This window comes from Pithys albifrons, chromosome 1 (assembly GCF_047495875.1).
Source record: "Pithys albifrons albifrons isolate INPA30051 chromosome 1, PitAlb_v1, whole genome shotgun sequence".
In the NCBI taxonomy this organism is placed as follows: Eukaryota; Metazoa; Chordata; class Aves; order Passeriformes; family Thamnophilidae; genus Pithys; species Pithys albifrons.
The window spans coordinates 96,860,168-96,879,932 of record NC_092458.1 but is presented as its reverse complement, the minus strand read 5'-3'; the positions used below and the strand labels follow the sequence as shown (position 1 = coordinate 96,879,932).

The 19,765-nt window shown below is 39.4% G+C and overlaps 1 protein-coding gene across 3 annotated transcripts in view; it reads left to right on the top strand.

Moving 5' to 3' along the window:
• The first annotated feature begins 534 nt into the window (after nt 1-534).
• Nucleotides 535-19,765, top strand: part of CBLB (Cbl proto-oncogene B) — a 130,379-nt gene continuing 111,148 nt past the window's right edge. For 2 of the 3 annotated variants that reach the window (XM_071561647.1, XM_071561638.1), the window contains exons 1-3: nt 535-685; nt 1,520-1,678; nt 11,396-11,646. In XM_071561647.1, coding sequence (XP_071417748.1) covers nt 1,532-1,678; nt 11,396-11,646 — 398 coding nt within the window. In that variant the 5' untranslated portion in view covers nt 535-685; nt 1,520-1,531. Of the gene's footprint in view, nt 686-1,291; nt 1,348-1,519; nt 1,679-11,395; nt 11,647-19,765 lie in introns of those variants that run through there. The other variant, XM_071561657.1, reaches the window with a different exon arrangement.

Here is a 19,765-nt window from a genome sequence, read left to right as displayed (position 1 = left end):
GAGAAGAACCTAGACACATAGAAGGTAAAGAAGTTCCTGTTCTTAGTGGCCACAAAACCCCCAGCTGCCAGAGACACGTTGGGAAAGGCGGCAAGGGCGCTGGGAATTCTGAACGGGCACGGAGCGCTCCCGCAGGGAAGGGTCCCACAGCCCCATTGGGAGAGGGGGACGCGGCCCCTGGAGACTCAACAGCCGGGGACAGTGTCAGCGGCCCTCCGGGCCCCCCTCGCTGCCTGGCAGAGCTTCAGCCACCCTCTCAGCCCCGCAGCGAGCGGGACTAACTTATGCCTCAGCCCCCAAACCTGACCCGCGCTCCCGCCACTCCCACACCATCCCCGAGCCCTCCGCCCCGCCTCACTCACAGCTCATTTGCTGGCAGGCACGTCAATCAAGGGTATTCCCCTTACGATTGGCTGTTCCGCGGTGGCCGTTCCCGCCCGCGGGAAGGGGGCTGGGTTCTCGCGGCGCTCCACGGCGCATGCGCGGGGAGTGCTGTGCTGGGGGTGGGATGTTCCGAGCAGAGGAGCGGCCGCCCGCGCGCCGCGGGGAGGGGGCGGGAGCGGGACCGGGAACAGGAGCGGGGACAGGAGCGGGGCCGCCGCCGCCGGGGAGCCAGCCTCGCTTCCCAGGAGCGCGGGGGGACCAGAGCCTGCCGGCGGCTGCGAGCGGGGCCGCGGACAGACCTGTGCGTGTGCATCTCTCTCTCTTTCTCTCTCTTGCATGTGTCCGTAGGACCCTTCACACACGCGCGCACGTTCCCCCCCGCCGGGCGGGCAGGGCTGTGGTGCGGGAGGGCGATGCGGTCGGCGGGGCAGGAGGTCCGCACGGCTCCCCGCGGGGCAGCGCTCCCGCCCGCCAGCAGCGGCTCCGGCTCGGGCAGAGTCCCGCGGAGCCGGGACGGGGCGCGGGCGGGATGCGCTCCGCCTGCCTCCCGCCGCAGAGAGGAGAGCCTGGTCCCTAGAGCCGCTTCGCTTGCGCTCCGCCGCCCCAGGCTGAGGACGGGCGAAGCGGCCGCCCCGGGGGCTTAGCAGCCTCCCGCTCCCGGCTTTTCCCGGCGGCTCCTCTCGCCCTTGGCACGGCTGTGCCGTGCCCGCCTGTACGGGTGTGTGTGCCGGGAGCCAGGTCCGCGCTGCCAGCCGCTGCCCCCGCCTGCCCTGCGGGTTCCTGCCTGCCTGCTGCCCTCGCTGCTTTGCCCTGCTCCCTCCTCCCGCTCCGCCGCGGCCTCTTTGTTGTGCGGGGCCGGGCATGGGCGCACGGACCGGGGGCGCGGCGTGTCCCCCTCCCGCCGCCCGCTCCGGGGTAAACAATAAATCCGGGATCGCTTCTGCCAGTGTGAACCCGGGCCAGGTGGGTTTACGCTGTTTGTCGTGAAAAGTTAAGCTTGTTCCTAAACATGCCCTGATCTTGCCCTTTCCTGCCCGTGGAGAAGGAAGCGTTGCCTCACAGGCTGCGGCGGGTTCTATGACAAGATGTTTTCGGAGCACCTTGTGAGTCTGTGTTTCTCTGTCGTTGCGGCCAGCTTGGCTCCCAGATGGCCAATTCCCTCAACGGCCGGAACCCGCGCAAGGGACGGATCCTGGGCTTCATCGATGCCATTCAGGATGCTGTGGGCCCCCCCAAGCAGGCAGCTGCCGACCGGAGGACTGTCGAGAAGACCTGGAAGCTTATGGACAAAGTGGTGGGTGTCTCTGTGCGTTCGTGTGTCCACAGTGAAGAATGGGGCTATTTAGATAGGTACACATGGGCAAACAGCTTCTTCCTGCAGCTCTGACTGCTGTGCTGTGTGTGCCTCGGGAAGTAAGGGAACTTATGTTTTAGGTTATTTAAGCACCATTTGTCTTTTTCATTTATTTTTTTGCTTTCCAGTAGCCTCTGGCTATGTTTTTTTTAATCTTGGTTTGTGGAGGGAAAACAAATGTCTGTGTTTGCCTTAGGCTATTGTTATTTTCAGATCCTTTAAAATGACTCAAACTTGAAGAGCTGTCCTAACCAAAAGCTGCTTACGTAGACTTGTAATCACATATTCGATGTGTTTCGTGTTGGATCATGCTGTTAGTCTGCAAACAAGACCTCTGAAGTATGAAACTTCAGTTAAGCTAATCGTCCTGTGAGACATGTTGGTGATGGCAACATAGATGTGTTTGTGCTTTTAGGAATGTGCGTGGGGACTGGGGGATGTCACTCTTGTCAGTTTAGTAAACAGATTAGTATAGCATGCCTAACTTTTTAAGTATGTGTTCTGTATTTTAATGACTTATAAAGACTTCTGCTCTTAATTTTGAAACTAGAAATACACTGTACTGAAACTCGTTTTTCAGGAAGTGAGGGGACAGACTGTAGTTTTTTAGCTCTTATACCTCTCTGCACCAGCCTAATACATTTTGTGTAGTATTCACAGGTGGTATGGTAGATTGTCTAGGAGAGTTCCTTACCAGTGGTAGGAACAGTTTGAATATAACATAGATTGCTGTTCAGGAGATGCAGGCATTCTGCTTTTCACATGGGGTGATACCTAAGAGCTACCTCTTGAAACTGCTGAGCTGTGAAGATTACTACCTGTTGGCCTTGGGTCTGTATGGCAAGAGAGTTATGACTTTTTAATTCAGTTTTTCTTCGTGGTTTAGTTAACTGTTTGCTTTTCCTATGGCTCTTATAAAATAAGATGTTTAATATTTCTTAAAGTTCATAAGTAGTTATATTGACATGGTGGAGATTATTTCATGTAATCGGCCTCTGTATTTCCACTGTATTTTCTGATGATGATTATAAACTTAAAACCCAGCCTTGGCAGAAATTATTATTATCACAAAGACTTTGTTGATATTTTTCTGTTAATTGGGATGCTATTAATAGGGAGCATCTTCTAAGAAGGACTGCAAATATAAATCTTTGAGAGGAGGTACTTTTCCTCAGCAGAAGGAAGTTTTCAGCTTGGAAATTAGGAACCTGGTTTGTTGTTGAAACCACATAGGGAATGTATAGCTCTAACTTCCCTTTGTGTTAGGCATTTTACGGATCTGTGTAGTAAGGTTGTGCCCTGATTTGTTTGTATATTCACAGTTACCAGAAAAGTCTCTAACCCCACTGCTTGGACTTGTGGATTGTTTTCATTCATCTAATATAGGATAACTGTACTTGTACAACACATCAGAACAGGCAGTAAGGCCTGTTCAGTAGAAGTCACTAGAAAGGCTGGACATAGCTTCCTTTTTCATTTTACTGGATAAGTGTCCTCAATTTGGATCTTTAATGTATCCTCTTTAAGCTTCCCCCAGTTAATCAAATTTTATTTCCAAATTGTATTAAAGTATACCAGACAGGATGATGTCATAGTGTGAGAATGCTGTAGCTTGCTGCTTGAGTTTTTAGCATTTGGTACTTAGAGTGAAAGGATGTGTTTAAGCAAATTTAATATGCTTGCAAACAAATTTAAATATCTTAGCCTTGTGTGGCAGTAGGTGCTGGAAGGCCATTTTTTCCTTTGCCTAGATCAAAGCCAGGGATTAAAATCAGAAATAGAAACCTACTCGATTGACTGTTGTTTCAAATCCCATTTCTGGAGTGTGTCCTCTAACTGATTTCTGTGGTGGGTCACTGATCAAGTTAATACCTAGTCGGGGCAGTAGCTTTGCCAGGTCAGTGTGGTGCCACCCATAGTAAGGTTATGGCTTTGAGGCCTATTTTACTAGTTGTAATAAGAGCCATTATTCTTGTTTATTTTTTAACTATAGTAGCTGTGATAACCATCTTTTTGCTGTAGTAAGGTAGCCAAAGTTTTCTCCCATTCTAAAGATGTTAGGAAAATGGAGAATGAAAACAGAGCAAAGCTATTATATTGACCAAAGAATGAAAGGAGAGCAACCTTAAAAACTAAGAGCAGAACTCAATAATTTCTGGTTTAAGTTTTTTTCTTGCTTAAATTTGCCACTTTACTGGTCCTTTATTTCTTTCTGTTATTTCTTCCTCTGACAGATGAGATTTTCTGTATGAATTATTTGTTTGCAACAATAAGGGATTAACCAATTCTACAAATATTCCTACCCTGTAAGAGCTATACTATGAGAGTGGTTTTATGGTATATGCAAAAGTATTGGCTACATAGGCACCATGCAAACCCCTTTGTGTAGAATTGCTTTAGGCTGGAATAGGGAGAAGGTTGCAGTTCTGCTTAAGTGTTTTCTCTTTGAACTGTTATTATCAGTTTGAAAATAACCAAGAGTTTTGAAAAAGAGTTCTTTAGCAGGACAGAACATTGCAATAGTGCTCCTGCTTAGAGCCTTGTTTGCAAATGTTATTGTAAGCAACATTCTTGCAGTGAATAATATAAAAAAAATTGCTTGTCGGTATCAGAATAAGAATGTGAATTATCTATCTCTATATCTTAAATCTGCATTTTCCTTTTTATACATCATCCGTTGGGATCCGTGCTTTTTGTGTTTATTGGTATGTCTTTTTTGATGTGAATTTGCAATACTTAACTGCGTTGCTAAAGGGACATCAACCATTAACATCAATGTCTAGTTTCCCTGCTGCTTTTCTCATGGGTAAGCAGTAGCTTTACCACTAAGAACCAAAAATACTTTGTTTAATGCCTTTGCAATGCAAAGGATAATATTCCTTTTATGGTTTAGAAGTCTAGCCTTGCTTTCCAGAGCTAACATTGTATAACAAGGTTGGCCATATATCTCTGAACTTGTAGCAAGCAAATCACTGTTTCTAAAACAAGTTGTGTATTGTAGCAAATTTCTGTAAATAAATAAAAAAATAATATTGTTAAAAAATAAATCTTCCTTTAAACTATGTATAAATTAGGTTTGCTTTTTTTTCCCCTGAGGTTGTAAACCTAACAATATCCATGTATTACTTTTGGAAGATAATGATTATGATGAGACCAACTTTGGGAGAGAATGACTATTATGCATGCATGGGAGTAGCTCAATTTACTGCTTGAGCTATTTAGAATTGCCAGTACTAGTTGCTCACACTTCACTTCTGTGGGTTTCAAGCTGATAAAATTGTGATACATCCTAATTGGGACTTTTTAAAACAGGTATATTTCAACAACTTGCAATCACTTTTCAGTACTTTTATGCATTAGGGATTAAAATTAAAGTTTGTACTATGAAGATTAACAATATTCCCGAAACTATTTGGGTACTCTGTCATGGCCTACTCAGTTTCTTGACTCTGACTGTATAAATGGAGGTGGCAGTCTGATTTGTTATTAAGTAATTATTCAAGAGCAAATTAGAGTGCATCTCCAAAGGTCTTACTGTTGAGGTAGTGAGTAAAAGCTGTGTTACCTCTGCAGTTTACAATTATGTTTTTTCTTTAACATCTATCCCATCTAAGTGAGTGTAGGGAGCATGGTAGCCGAAACTAAGCATACCTTGGTTATTCTTTGCAACACTGTATGTGTTACATTAATGTGCAACTCTGAGTCAATTAAATGTCATTGTTTCAAAGGATCTAGGAAAGACAATCATCAGTCACCATCATGGTATGGTGCCAGGACCTGAGGGAATGGCATGAAGCTGTGTTGTGAGAGGTTTAGGTTGGATATTAGGAAAAGATTCCTTTCCAGGTGCTCTGGAACAGCCTCCTGGGAGAATTGGTCACAGCACCAAGCCTACTGCAGTTCAAGAAGCTCTTGGACAATGCTCTTGTGTCTTATGCTCTTATGTCCTGCATACACTGCTTGTGGAAAAAGAATAAAAAATTAAGCAGAAATGAAAGCTCTTTTTCTAATTGGAAGAAAGTAAAATCACCCTCCAAAGTCAACTGTCCTTGTGTGTATGTAGCATCAGTGTTGTTATTTGTTTATACCTCCAATATGGAAACGTATGGCTCAGCTGCAGTGTGGTAGCTGTTGAAAAAGAACTTACTGTGTTCTCAGGCAAAAATACTGGTGATTGGGTCACCTCTGCTTACAATCTGATGAGGAGGCTTCTTTTGGAAAGAAAAGCTATCTCTCTCTCTTTCTGTGGAAAATAAAATGCATTGCAGTTCTGGTAAATTCAGGCAGGAAGAAATCTATGTTGAAGAAGCATAATGTTCAGACTTTGACCATTTTCCTGGTTAGCCTCTTCTGATTAATTTTTTCAGAATTCATTGTTGGTAGTACTGTGTTGTGGTTTTCTGGAGAACTGCAAATGTACCTTTGTGCTGTCTTTGGTGTGTCAAAGTGTTTTTTAATTCTTTGACAATTCTGTACAGCATGGCAGAAGTCACTTGTTCAGTTGAGCAGTTTAGAAGTGTAGTTTTGGGCATCTGGGAGCACTGATGCTCTGTTTGTTCTAGTTCATTCTGAAAACGGTGTTTAGCGGATGTCCTACACATTAGATATATGTATTCTGTTTTAGCTGTTACTTTCCTTGTATTGTCTTTGACTAGCATTAGGTGTTTAAACAGATTGTGTTAAGGCTGCTGTAGTTTGCTTGAACAAAAGTTCTTTTGTCAAACAAGTCCAGGATTTTCAACTTTGTTTGCTTTAAAGGGTTTTCTGCAAGAAATTATTTGTCTACATACAATAGGGGCCTCCATTACTCTCATCTTTGATGATGCCATGAAATCACGCATTATAATTTAAGTCAAATATATTCAAAAATATGACTAGTGATATTTATTTTAGTTAGTGGTGGGGGAAGAGAGAAGGGAAGAGGGAGTTGATTTTTTTTCTGCAAAGGAGCTAGAGTGAGTTTGTCTGGAAGTTCCAGAGTTAACTGTTTCAAAATCAGTTTCTGGTAGATTAGGATAAATGCCTTCATTTTTCACAGTCAGAATTACACTCTGTTGTTTCTGTGATTCTGGATTAAGTTCTTGGGTTTTTGCTGAGAGAGGTAGTGGAAGGAGCTTAGTTTTGTCTGTTTACCTCAGAAAGAGACATTTCTTACTAACTGGATGACTGGCTGCTTTTAACTTTTTATACTGCTTGATAAATATATACATGCTTACTTCCAGTCAAAACAATACAAAAATCACAGTGATATGATTCATGTCCGTCCTAAAGTGTTGGTGAGAGTTGCTTTGTAAAGTACAATATAGAGGTCTTTATTTTTGATGTCTTTTTTTGGTTATTTGTTTTGTTTTGAGTTCTATTTTCTTTTGAAGAGAGGTCTTGGTAAATCTTTTGCGTCAGCACATGTCATTTCTTATTGCTTACTTTTAGTTGTGCACTGCTGTGGTATGTGTCAGGACATCCTTACTCTGGAAACCATATGGTTTACCATCTCGTTACAAACTTAATTCCTTTGAACTGAAACCTTGTGTATTCTATAAAGTAAAGAAAGCCTTGTACTACTTCACAGGATCACTGACTTGAACTTAATGTTAGAATTTTTTTCAATTAGACTGTATAAGGCTAATTGAGGTGTAAAAGCATTTTTGTATGACTTTCTTGAAAGCTTGTTCTGAAATTGAAGATTCTGGTAATGTGCTGTATTTATCTCTGTGAGTTCATCAGGAGGTGAAGCCTCATAAACTATCTTGACCACAGGATCCTGTTTTGATGTGTATGTGACTGTATGTATGGACTGAAGAAAACTTTCTACAACTTCTGAAAAGTAACTGATTCTTCCTTATAACTGGATGTTCTTTTTGTATAGTTGAATGGATTGACTGTTGAAAATACAACCACTGGCATAAGCAAGTTGCTTTTTCCTGTTGTTTTTATATTTTAATGGTATTTCTAATATATGAAACCACTTATATTTTGTTTGTTGACACATCTGGTCAAAAACATGGGTTTCAGGAAGATAATTAATTCTTTGTTTGTGAGATTAAGTTAGAATAAGTAAGTAATTCATTGCTGACTTTTTCCTCTGAATAAACATCTTCATCTTTCAACTGTTTGTTTTCCATTGTGGTTGCTGCTTTATAAAGTTGTGTGACCTAATCAGGGATACATATTTGTGTCACCTGTATTTGACTTTGTGAAGAATATCAGTCTGATTTCAAGTTTTCACTAAATCAGAAATTGCAGAGAACAAAACTTCAGAGGGAAAATATCTGTACTTTTCATAAAGGTTTTCACTTCTGTATTTGAGATTCCAGTTCTTCTTATTCTTCTACAAAAGAAAAAGAAAATCATATATGTCTCTGCATGGGTGATTTTCAGATCTATCAACACATGCAAAATTCTTTGCCTGATGTCTGAAATTTCCTTATAGAATTCTGTCAGCTTAACTTCAGTGTAACTAACAGAAAATATTTAATCTCCTTCCATAAGTCTCCTGTTAGCTTCTTTCTTGATCTTCTGGGGTGATGCCATCATCCAGCCTTCACTTGGGCAACTCCTTTACTTGAATTGCTCTTTTAAAAGTTGTGACTGAATCTTCCAGGTCAATTCATTCACCTCAGTCCCTCATCCCATCCAGGCTTTGTTTACATTTGAACTATGTAAGTAACTTCAGCTTTGCTTTTCTGACCTTTATTTTTTGAGAATGCTGCTTCAGGCATCTCCTAACCCAGGACTTGGGACCCTGTTGTCCCTTTGTTTATCCTGATGACCTTATCTTTATCACATGAAATATAAACTAGTTCTTTTCACTTTCAAAGTCTCTTGCAGTAATGGATTGCAGTTCCAGACTTTATTACTTCTTCAGGAGATGACCAGGTATCTTCATCCTTTACTCTTTTTTGCTTCCTTTCAGCTTCTTTCTCAACTTAGGAGTTCTTTTATGAGCCACCAAATTATTTGAGACTTTACTGTGAAACTTTGCTTTTTACATCTAGAAATACTGAATTGCTATTGCTCAGTCCCTGAACTACCCTCTGGCATGTTCAACGGTGTTATGCTCATATATTCATATTTGCTTTCTTCCCTTGCCTCTCATTTCTCCTACTGAGATTGTAAATTTCTCTGCGATAAGGACTGTTCTGCAACACATCAGAATGCTTCCTGATGTGTTATTTGGTCTAGTAGTTGAAAGAATAACTGAAATTGCTAAAATAACAATGAATCAGTGAAATGAGGGGAGCTATTGCAAATGTCCTGTTTTAAATACTATTTTGAATAAAATGCATTTCTGTAGTACTTAGGAGTTTGTGCTGTTCCAGTGGTGCTAGGCTTATTTTTAAAACTTGTTAGTGCTTGACTTTTGTTCACCTTATCTCCACTTTTCTAACTATGACCCCAGTTACCTAAGTCTGTCTGGTTGTGGTTTTGTGTATGTGTTTCAGAGGAAAAAAAGACTATGATATGTTTGCTTTGCTGTTTGTGGTACATGAAGGTCTGCTAGTGACAAGTCTTATGGCAGTAAATTTCTTAATGGTTAGATCTGGAAATTGCAGGAGGGATCAGCAATAGTGATACAGCTTTGAGTTTAGAGAGGTGAGTGTTATAGGATACATGTTTGTTCCCCCTCCCCCAGAATTGCTCAAGACTGCACTTTTTTGAAGTTAATACATTAGTAGGAATAGGAATCTGGTTTCAGCAGTATTAAGATGTTTTTACAACCTCGTTAGTTACCTCAAAAGAATGTCAAAGTCACTAATATATAATGTGGCAGTCTCCAAATGATGCCTATAAAACTTTTATACCACATGGACTTAATTTTTTCATAAGTATTTGCATGTGTACAGCTGCATACACATGTCTAGAATGTGTCCCTCTGCAATGTTTTAGCTATCATGGATAGCTCAGTGCAATAGCACTCAAAACCTACCTGCTAGTTTTGATCTCTCTTGCTTTCTAGAACAGAACATTACAGAATAAACTGTAACAGAACTTGGGCAGCCAGGAGACAATTCTAACCTTGTAAATGGTCAGGAAACAAAAAAAGTACCTTTCTCTTCCAGAAAGAAATCCAGCAGAGACTAGATTCAAATAAAGATGTTCAAATAATCAAAGCTTATTCTTTAAGTAAGATATATATTATTCAATTATTATTTGTGCCATTTAGGAACATGAAGACTCCAAGTACATTAAGATGCTCTTGCATTTGGTTTGTGCAACAACATTTTAGTCGTGGAGGGGCTATGAGGTGGCATCTGCGAGGAGCTGCCAGAAGCTTTCCCTCGTCTAATAGAGCCAATGCCAGCTGGCTCCAAGGCAGACCTCCTGCTGGCCAAGGCCATCAGTGGTGATGGTAGAGCCTCTGGGATACCATATTTAAGAAGGTTGGAGAAAAGGTTACTGTTGCAATAAGAGAGAGCAGTGAGAATATGTGAGAGACACCAAGGACAGTGGAGATGGAGAGGGAGGATGTGCACCAGGCGCTGGAACAGAGATTGACCTGCAGTCTGTGGTGAAAACCTGGTGAGGCAGCTGTGCCTCTGTAAGCCTTGGAGGTCCGTGGTGGAGTAGAGATCCACCTGCATCTCGTGAAGGACCCCGAGATGGAGCAGGTTGGTGCTTGAAGGAGGCTGTGACACTGTGGGAAACCCATGCTGGAGCAGGTCTGCTGGCAGGACAGTAAGCTGTGAAAGGGACCCATGCTGGAGCAGTTCATGAAGAACTGCACCTTGCAGGAAGGACTCATGTTGGAGAAGTTTGTGGAGGACTGTCTCCTGTGGGAGGGGTCCCATGGTAGAGGAGGGGAAGAGTGTTAGGAGTCCTCCTGCTGAAGAGAAAGGAGTGGCAGAGACAGTGAACTGACCACAGCCTCCAGGCAACATCCCCAGGTGCTGCTGGTAGGGGGAAGGTAGAGAGTAGAGGATAAAATTAAGCTCAAGAAGGAGGGAGTTGCTGCCCTAGTCTGATCTGATTGGTAATAAAATTAAGTTCCTGAAGTCGAGTCTGTTTTGGCTGTGACAGTAACTGGTGATCTCTCCCTGCACTTACCTTGACCCATGCACCTTTCATTATATTTTTTCTCCCCTGTTACACTGAAGAAGTGAATGATGGAGAAGCTTTGGTGAGCACCTGGCATCCAGCCAAGATCAAATCACCGGACTTCTATTAAAGCCAGGAACTGGAAAACAATGGGTTTAAATTCCTCTAGGTTATAAAAAGTTATGTTCTTGGATAAAGAAAAGAAAGAGCCAGCAGATGACAAAGTAATTTATAATGTCAGTTCTTGGTAGATGCTTAAACATCCATAGGTACGTTAAACAGATCTGTATGAAAGTACTGCTCTCGGCATTAGTTGCATGCTGTGTTTTGATAATATGCTCCTTAGCATATATTAGGCAGGCAAAGACATTCTTACTTTAAGGGCAAAATGCTAACCTTGGTAGGTGAGCTTGTTGGCTTTCTATACATGTGACAAGATTAAGTCAAATTTTTCTTCTTTTGACATTGGGATGTTGGGATTTCAGAGAATATAAATGAAGTAGGGTTTAATTGTTTGTGCCTGGAGGTTAGAGAAATGTGTTAAATCTATAAATTTTAACATGACAGATCAGTTTTTTCCCAATGTATTTCTTGTCTTTTACACTCTTTTTTTGCTTATAGGTAAGGTTGTGCCAAAACCCAAAGCTTCAACTGAAAAACAGCCCACCGTACATACTTGACATTCTACCTGACACTTACCAACATTTGCGACTTATACTGAGCAAATATGATGACAGCCAGAAACTTGCACAACTCAGTGAGAACGAATATTTTAAAATCTACATTGACAGTCTTATGAAAAAATCAAAACGGGCTATAAGACTCTTCAAAGAAGGAAAGGAAAGAATGTATGAGGAGCAGTCACAGGACCGGTAAGTGAAATATTTAAATATGAAGTAGATTATTTAGTCTGTCTGCATTCTTAACACTGTTGTCTGCAGCCATTGTGTTTTGACATTTTTAATTATTTAAAGAGCAGAAATATTTATTGCTTGGATTCATTGACCCTGCAGGTCAATCAGGAATTTGCTGGATTTATTCCAATGTATGCTCTTATCTGTCACTTTGTGACCTTTAAAACCAAGTGCATGTCCTTCATAAAACATTCATTTAGTTGTAATTACTTATTCACAGGGCCTTACAGTATGTTGTTTTTCCTGTGGTAGATAGAGTGACTGTTAACTTGGCTTGATCTTAACTTCCCTACCCCAGTTCTTAAAACTGGGGGAGCCATGATGGATATTGACTTTGAGCTTTCACAAATTTTGGAATGAAACAAAACAATGTTCACATTTTTAAGATATTATGTCATATTAGCATAAGGTGATGATCGTGTAAGTTTGGTGCTGAGAAGCCTTTTCAGAAACTTAATCGATTTTTGATTTCCAGTGGTTCAGTTTTAATAAAAGGAATTAAGATCTGCTTTGTCTGTGCTCTTGGTAGTCGCTAAAGAGGTTTTTCCTACTATATTAGCTATTTCCTACTATATTACCTAATATTTTTTAACAGTATCTCAGGAAATTCTATGCAAACTCTATAGTCTTTTCTTGGGAAGGAGGGACTTAGTCTTTGTCATGTGTGGTATAACTTCAGATCTATTCAAATAAAAGAAATGATGCTCCTTCCAGGGTCTCCCCTTTTTAAAGGAGATAGCAAGCACTGGGAAATGAAGTGAATGGAGGATTGAATCCATGCTCTTCTGTCTGCACTTGAGCTCTGAGGCAGGCATGGTTGCAGTATAGTTTTACTATAACATGTTGGTAGAAACAGTGAAATGTCTACATTCTTGTAAATGTCACTGCTGTTATGTTTGATTTATACATATGTTCCTTCCAGATCTTTAGCAATGACTAGAGCTGTTCAGTATACTGTGATAGGCTCCTGTGCTTGCTAGGGTGTCTGAAGTTTGCTTAATATCTAAGGAATTTTTTTTAAAGTAAGTAAAGACTCTCCACTCGTGAATATACTTAAAGAAAATGCTGAAAGAGGAGCAAAATACACTGAGCTATTTTACTAACAAGTACAGATTTTGATTAATGCTTTTGCATTTGAATTCCTAAGTATGTAAAGGAACATTTTAATTGTAGATGCATTCTTACCAGAACCCCTGGAGGAATTGTTCAGCACTGCACCTATGGCTGCTTTTTTAAGTATCCCATTTGTTGTATGTACAGAAGTCATTGTGTTGCAAAGGAAATGACAACTTTTTATGGTGAGGGGAATTTGATCTAAATGGTTGCATTATGTAAATAGGTTCTATTTTGACTTACCTGTGTTGTATGAAACCCCCACCTACTTATGATTTTGCTTACAGTTAGCAATAAATGAAAGCCAGTGTCACTTTTTCAGAATATCTGCTATTACTGCTTGAATAATTGTACAGAGCAGTTGCTAGAGTTGCTTTCTTCTTTCCAGTTACTGGCTTCATTTCCTGCACTGGGGTAACAGTGGTGATGTAAGGATGTCTTTTGTGAAGCAGAAAGATTTTGAGGAAGGTGCAGTTAGCATATTTATTGTCTTTTTATTTAAGCTGTTCTTGTGACATATTTGGAGAGGAGGGATTTTAAAGTAAATCATACTAATGAAGTTACTGAATCACAGTAACTATTTCAGGCTTTTGAAATTCGTATTTCAGAAAGTGACAGCTATGTTATTTTGCCTAACTGGTGGAGTCTGAAGCTTGAGGGAAGGAGTGCAATAGAAATGTTTTTCCTGTGTTCAAATTTTTAGGTGTGTTTTCTATACAATCTGCATTCTGGCTGTGTCAAAATGCTTAAACAAAAAAATATAAGCATTATTTCAGCAGCTCATGCCATTCCAAGTTAAAGTCTATATCTTCATGATTTCAGAGCAACCTCTTTCATCTACTGGTGGTGTTTAATCTGTATGTGTGCCCTAGTTTAAAGCTGACTGAAGGTATAGTTGTTTGCTGAGCCATATGACTAGGTATTTGAGCACTGCAAGGCAGAGTTTCAACATACTTAATCATGTCAATTCTTGGTAACCAAGTAAAAGAAGTTAATGTTTTTAGCTTCTTTGCTTCCACATATGCTTGCATTAACCTAAGTGCATTATTTGTTAGCATTATAATGCAATCATAGGAGTGACCATTTAAAGATATGTTTTTGAAGATCCTTCTAAAATGAATGTCAAATCGAAAGAGTCAATCTGTAGTAGAAGTATTGGAAAGTAGTCAATTTTAAAAAAGGCAGGAGAAATACTGACACCTGGACAGGATCTGTGTGTTTCAATCTTACCTCTGTTTTGGTTTCTGGATTAAAGGACATTATGGAAAAGGAAACTGGCTGTGTTTGAAGCATTTTTATATGTATTTGATTGGTATAATTTTAACCTATTAGCATTATTTAATTATCTTTTTACTTCTATAGTAATGGTACCTTTAGGTATATACATGTGACTTGATTTGTCTGTTGACACCAAAATTACTCTATTGTGAAAAATTTGTCATGAACTTTAGTTCTGAAAGATCCAGTGGATGAAACAACATAGTGAGCTTGTCAGATTATGTATAAATGGCTAAAACAAAAGCTTACACTGTGTTAGTGCTGCTTCCCTACCTTATTTCCATATCAAATGCATGAGCCTAAGAGTAGTTGGTGCTGTCGTTCATACTCTATTGGATGAGTCTTGCTAATCAGAGAAAATAGGGTTGGCAAGTTTGTTTATTGTGTTTGAACTGCACCTACCTTATGGGTATGGTATCTACAACAAAATTATGTCCTCTTGCTTAGTGAAGTAAGAGATGATGTTCAATAAGTTGTTCTGTAAAATGTACTAGATATAGACTGCACAGAAATTTTTCTATGAATGAAGTAATTTTAAGATCTTTCTGTCACAGACTTTATCTTTTAAAAGTTTATTAACACAGGTTTATTAAAATTACTGGTTCAGGTATACATCTGTTAAAAGGCTTTCTGTGTCTTCGAGGGTTTTGTGGGTTTTTTGTTTTTTTTTGGTTTGTTTTTGTGTGGGTTGTTTTTTTTCTTTTGTTTCCTTTGTTTATTGGGAAGTAAACTAAAGCTGGAAAACGGTGAAGTCCAACTTTCCTTGCTTTTTGCTGCATTCCAGAATTATGCATCCAGAAAAAGTAAAAACTTTGTAGCATGACAGTTTTTCAGACAAATGTGCTAGCCAGGTGTAGAAATCAAGCACATAAGTTATAGTGATAAGACTAGAGGAGGAATAAAGCGTCAGTGGGGAGATTACATTTGGACCAGTTGGACATGGTCTTCAGGGCTCACACAACCACTTCTTAATAATGGACACAAGTGGGAGGTTTCCTGGGCTTACCTGTAAATCATGTCCTTGTAAGAATACATATTTTGATGGAACTTATTGCTGATTGTTTTAATGTTGCACATCTTTTGCTGCAAGCCCTTTGTTTGAGGAGAGGCAGAAAAGTATAAAAAAGGGTGTATAATTACCTTTAACAGTATCTTCAATGCTCCTTGGTTCAGCCAAAGTTAATTATTGACTGTTTTTAAGTGCCATTCCAGAAGTGGAAGATAAAATGAAAGGTGGATATTTCTTAAGTAGTGGGTTGTACGTGCATGAAGGTGGCAAGAGGAGGAGAGCTGAGATCGTTGTGGGACCAGTGTAGAAACAGGTGTGCACGTAAGGAAAGGCAAGTCAAAGAAGTCTTTTGAGGTGATCACAAAACTACTCCTGTTTCTGTGGAGAAAGTCTTACTAAATTCTCTTGTGCATCTGGCAATTTGGTCATGATTCAAATGGCATGTTTCTAAGTTGTACAGCTTCTTTTAGTGTTTTGTTCACGCAGAATTCTTATTTTCTCTGAAGTCTTCTGGGGAGGTCTTATATCTGCAGGTCAAGCAATAGATCAGTTTCTCCTTTGTTACTATTCAGGTCTGTTAGTGGGGTTATAGAGTATTCCATTTCTCTTCCTTAAGTCTGCATAGGCTATTGAGATCAGTTAATGTTCTTGTTTTAAGTCCTTGAACTGGATCATCATAGTACACAGCATTTTTGGTAGAGACCTTTCTACTGCAGAACTTTCTCCTGTGTTCCCTCCTTATCCTGAAAATACAGACTTGATAAGAAGTTAAAACAGTTAACATCAGAATGGGTGGCAGGTAAGCTAGCTGTAATGCAGTAACAGCCATTTGTACTTCTGTCATGAGTACATGAGTACTTCTGTCTGTGCTGTGTGAGTAGCTTACCTACCTCTTTGAATTACCTCATGTTGTACCACAACCTTGCTGTTTTATTTATAGGAATTTAGGAAGTTTATAGCTTAGCTAGCCTCACAACTTGTTTCTGTCTCCAGGCAGAGGAGGTTTTGTTGATTAAAAGAAGGATCAGGAAGAGTAAAGTTTTGATTCAGGACGATTTTATTTGGATAAGTTTAGATTGTTTTGGCTGATGGTTTTCTTGTTTGACAAAAAGAATGTACAGAATCACAAAAAGATGTTCGTGCCTCTTTTCATAGAGCCAGTTTTTTGGCTATTGGTTGACATCACATAGATAACTTAGTAATTCTTGATTAAAGTAAATGTTATGGCCTTGGAATCCGGTGATTTGTTCCATTTTCCAAGCATGTAGTTTTTGGTCTTCAGCAAATTCTGAGCTGAACAGTTAGGTTAGACATACCGTTCATTTGTTGCTTAACATGATATGTAAATCTCTCTACTTAAACTGTGTCAACACATTTTAGAGATGAAATATATTGACTGTTTCACTCTAATCTTGCTGAAGCTAAGGGAAAGAATCTAGTATTTGTTTTTCACCCTCTTGTATTTATCTGCCTGGTTTTATAGATGATTCCTTTAATAGATATTAGGAAAGGAAGTTAAATTAATCTGCTTGAAAGTTGTTATTGCTTAAACTCCTATGCTGTCTAAAGAAAAAGAGCATGCTTCTCTTTCAATGTACAGCCTTTAATAAGGTAATTGGGAATGGAACTTGGCTACAGTAAATAGCTTCTAATAAAGAGGCTTCTTCTGAGGAAAAGAGAGTGCATGACTGATTAGGTGGAGTTGCATGGGAGGAGGAAATGCAATGAAATTTTTTTTAAGCTTTTATGTTATGGTGAGAATTTCCACCCTCTTCTCCCCAACATGTTCCTTAAATGTGATGCAAAATCAGATGTGGGGCAAACAGCTTCAATAAACCCCTTGGTGTACCTGAGTCACATGAGTAACTGAGCTTCAGTGCAGACTGGGTGAAGCACAAGTCACTTCCTATTTTTGGTTCTTGTCTAAATTAAACAAAGAATGTTACACAAACACACTTCTTAAACAAAGAGACTCTTGTTGCAGAGAGCAGGTGAGAACGGGTGGAGGTTACAAATGGTAAGGCGGTATTATGACAGCTTGTTCTCAACAGAAATGCAAACAGCCTGTGTGACTGCAGTTGTTGTAAGGCAATATTTAAATTTTTAGGATTTGGGTTTATCTTCTTTACTGCTTGGGGGAGGGTACTGCCAAATGAGAACAAAGGAAGTAATAGTACCAGAGTTACTTAAAGGCGACTATTTATTCAGCTTGCCGAGGAAGACAAGGATTTTAAAACCACAGAAGATCCTAATGAAAAAATAATGGCTTCTAAATTCTTATAATTGATTTAGATCCTTGATCCATATCTAATTGTGTTGTGAAGAGATATGTGCACTTTGTCTTTTACTTTTTACTCTTGTAAAATCAGGCAGCGTTTTTTATGTTATGCAAGGTCTCTTTCAAACATTGTCTTACAAATAATGTGGTGTTGATAGTCACTTTTGAGTAGAACTGACCTGGTTGTGAGGGGATATACACAATCTGATATCCTCTTTGTTGCCCTTTTTATTATCATCTATACCTGTGAAAAGTGCACATGATAATGTTGCCAAATTTTAAGGTGCCATAGGATTTATACCTATTTTGTGTATGTGTGAAAGCTCTCAAAAAGCGCAAAGTTGGGGGAATCGTTCCTGCAGACTTCCCATGTGTTTTATATTAGCTTCCTTTATGATAAACCTAATGACAGTTCTACTTATTAGGATTATACAGTATGATGGATGCAATGTCTTTATGCACATAGTTTTCTACATGATTTCATTTCTTTAGAATACAATGTAGGATGACAAAATGAGCTGGGGAAAATACGTGGTTTTCTGAAAATGTAGTGCTCTCGGACAAAGGAGTCTGGAAATGCTCTAATGCACATGGCAGTGAGGATCCTAAGACCCATTTCTGCTCTCTAGCAGCTCAATTTCTCACATGCCTTTACTGTACTTGTCTGCATGGTCTCTATAGGGAACAGCTGTGCGTATGGAGGCTGGCCATGGCCACCAGCTATAAACAGAGCTATGTTCTGGGGAATGATAAAGCCCAGCTGATCATATCAAGAGAGCAACTTTAGGAAGTTTTTGAAGAAGAGACAGCACTGACTCCTGAATTTACCATGAAGAAAGGTCCTGTAATGGACCTGAACAGATTTTTCATGATTCACTTTTGAATGCATGCTTGATGTTTAGAAAATTTGCTCCTTGCTTCTCTGTTCAGAAATATTCTATATTCAGTGGTAAAGTATTTGTTTTAGGATGCTTTCAACACTAGCCTATGGGATGGAAAGTACTTAACAATGAAGAAGAAATGCAGAGACAGCTTTTAAAAGAAAGTATTCATTTTTATGAAATGTATGCCTAAATATATAAGCACATATAACTTTATTTTTGGGTTATAAAAATAAATGGTTTCCTTTCCCTAATCTTCTGTGGCATTGTTTTCCATTAAAAATTAGACACATGAAAGAATAAAAGTCTGCTTTTATTCTATAAAGAAATGAAAAGGAAGTTGGGAATAATCACTTTCAAGTGGTACACTTGCTGTTTAGGCAATAGAAGCTCTTTGAAAGTAAAGTAAAGCCAGTTTATAGAAACAGACGTGCTGTAGTGGTAATCTTTTTATCCAAATCAGCCTAGAAGACATGCTCACCATGCATCAAAACCTAGTAAAGACCATTTCTCTAACTTGTGCAGAGTGAGAAATAACCTTAATCTTAAAAAGGGTGAAAGTATATGTTTTGATTAACACAGCTGAAGTTTGAGTTCAGAGAAAGAGAGACAGAGTGAGATATTGATGGAGAAGACAGTGGATGGAACTATCCTGTTCCATTCATTGAAGTCTGCTGTGGTAGAATGAGAGAACTTTGATAATTTCATGCAACTTTTAAAATACTTTGTAATCATTTGACTAAATTTTTCTTCCTGCTCTGTTCTTTCCTTCAGTATTAATGATGTGAATTTACTTGTGTCATACTAAAAATGATAGTTAATGTAATTATTTAGTAAGTCTTTTTATCGGTGCCTGCATATTCTCAAGTTAACTTTGTTGTTACGGATTTACAATAATACCATGCATGCCCTGGAATGATGCAAAGCTATAATATTGTTAATTATATTGGAGGAATAAGGATTTGTGGTTAAAAAGGTAGGTTTGTGTTGTCTGCACAAAGCAGTTTTGCTACTTGTAAGATTAATATGTTGACATATTTCATTCTTTTGTATTGAACTATTCCACATGATTTAACAGCATGTTCTCTTGAGAGCCAGTTTAGGAATATCATTTGCTTGATTTGAAAGAAAATGTAATATTTACTCAAGACTGTGTAATGAATGCAACTATTAAAAAAATCCAAATAAACAGAACATGTACTATACAGAAAGGACCAAGAGTAAACTGTATCTGAACAGAAGCACACCTTAGCACATAGCACAAATGGAAAAAGAAGTCAGGAAGTGAACTTATATGAGGGTGAAACACTCTGAGCAAGCAGCCAGCTCACTGTCATCAGTGTCTATGTAGATGACTAATATATTTTGAATCTTTCTGTTTTGCAACCAAGGTATTCATTATTGAAGTATTTTTATATTTGTCTCTAGCATATGATAGAATACTGTGTGCTTTCCCCATCATTTCCTCAGATTTCACATGTTGGAATTAAAGAGCTATTCTTTTTTGTAATGGAAGAT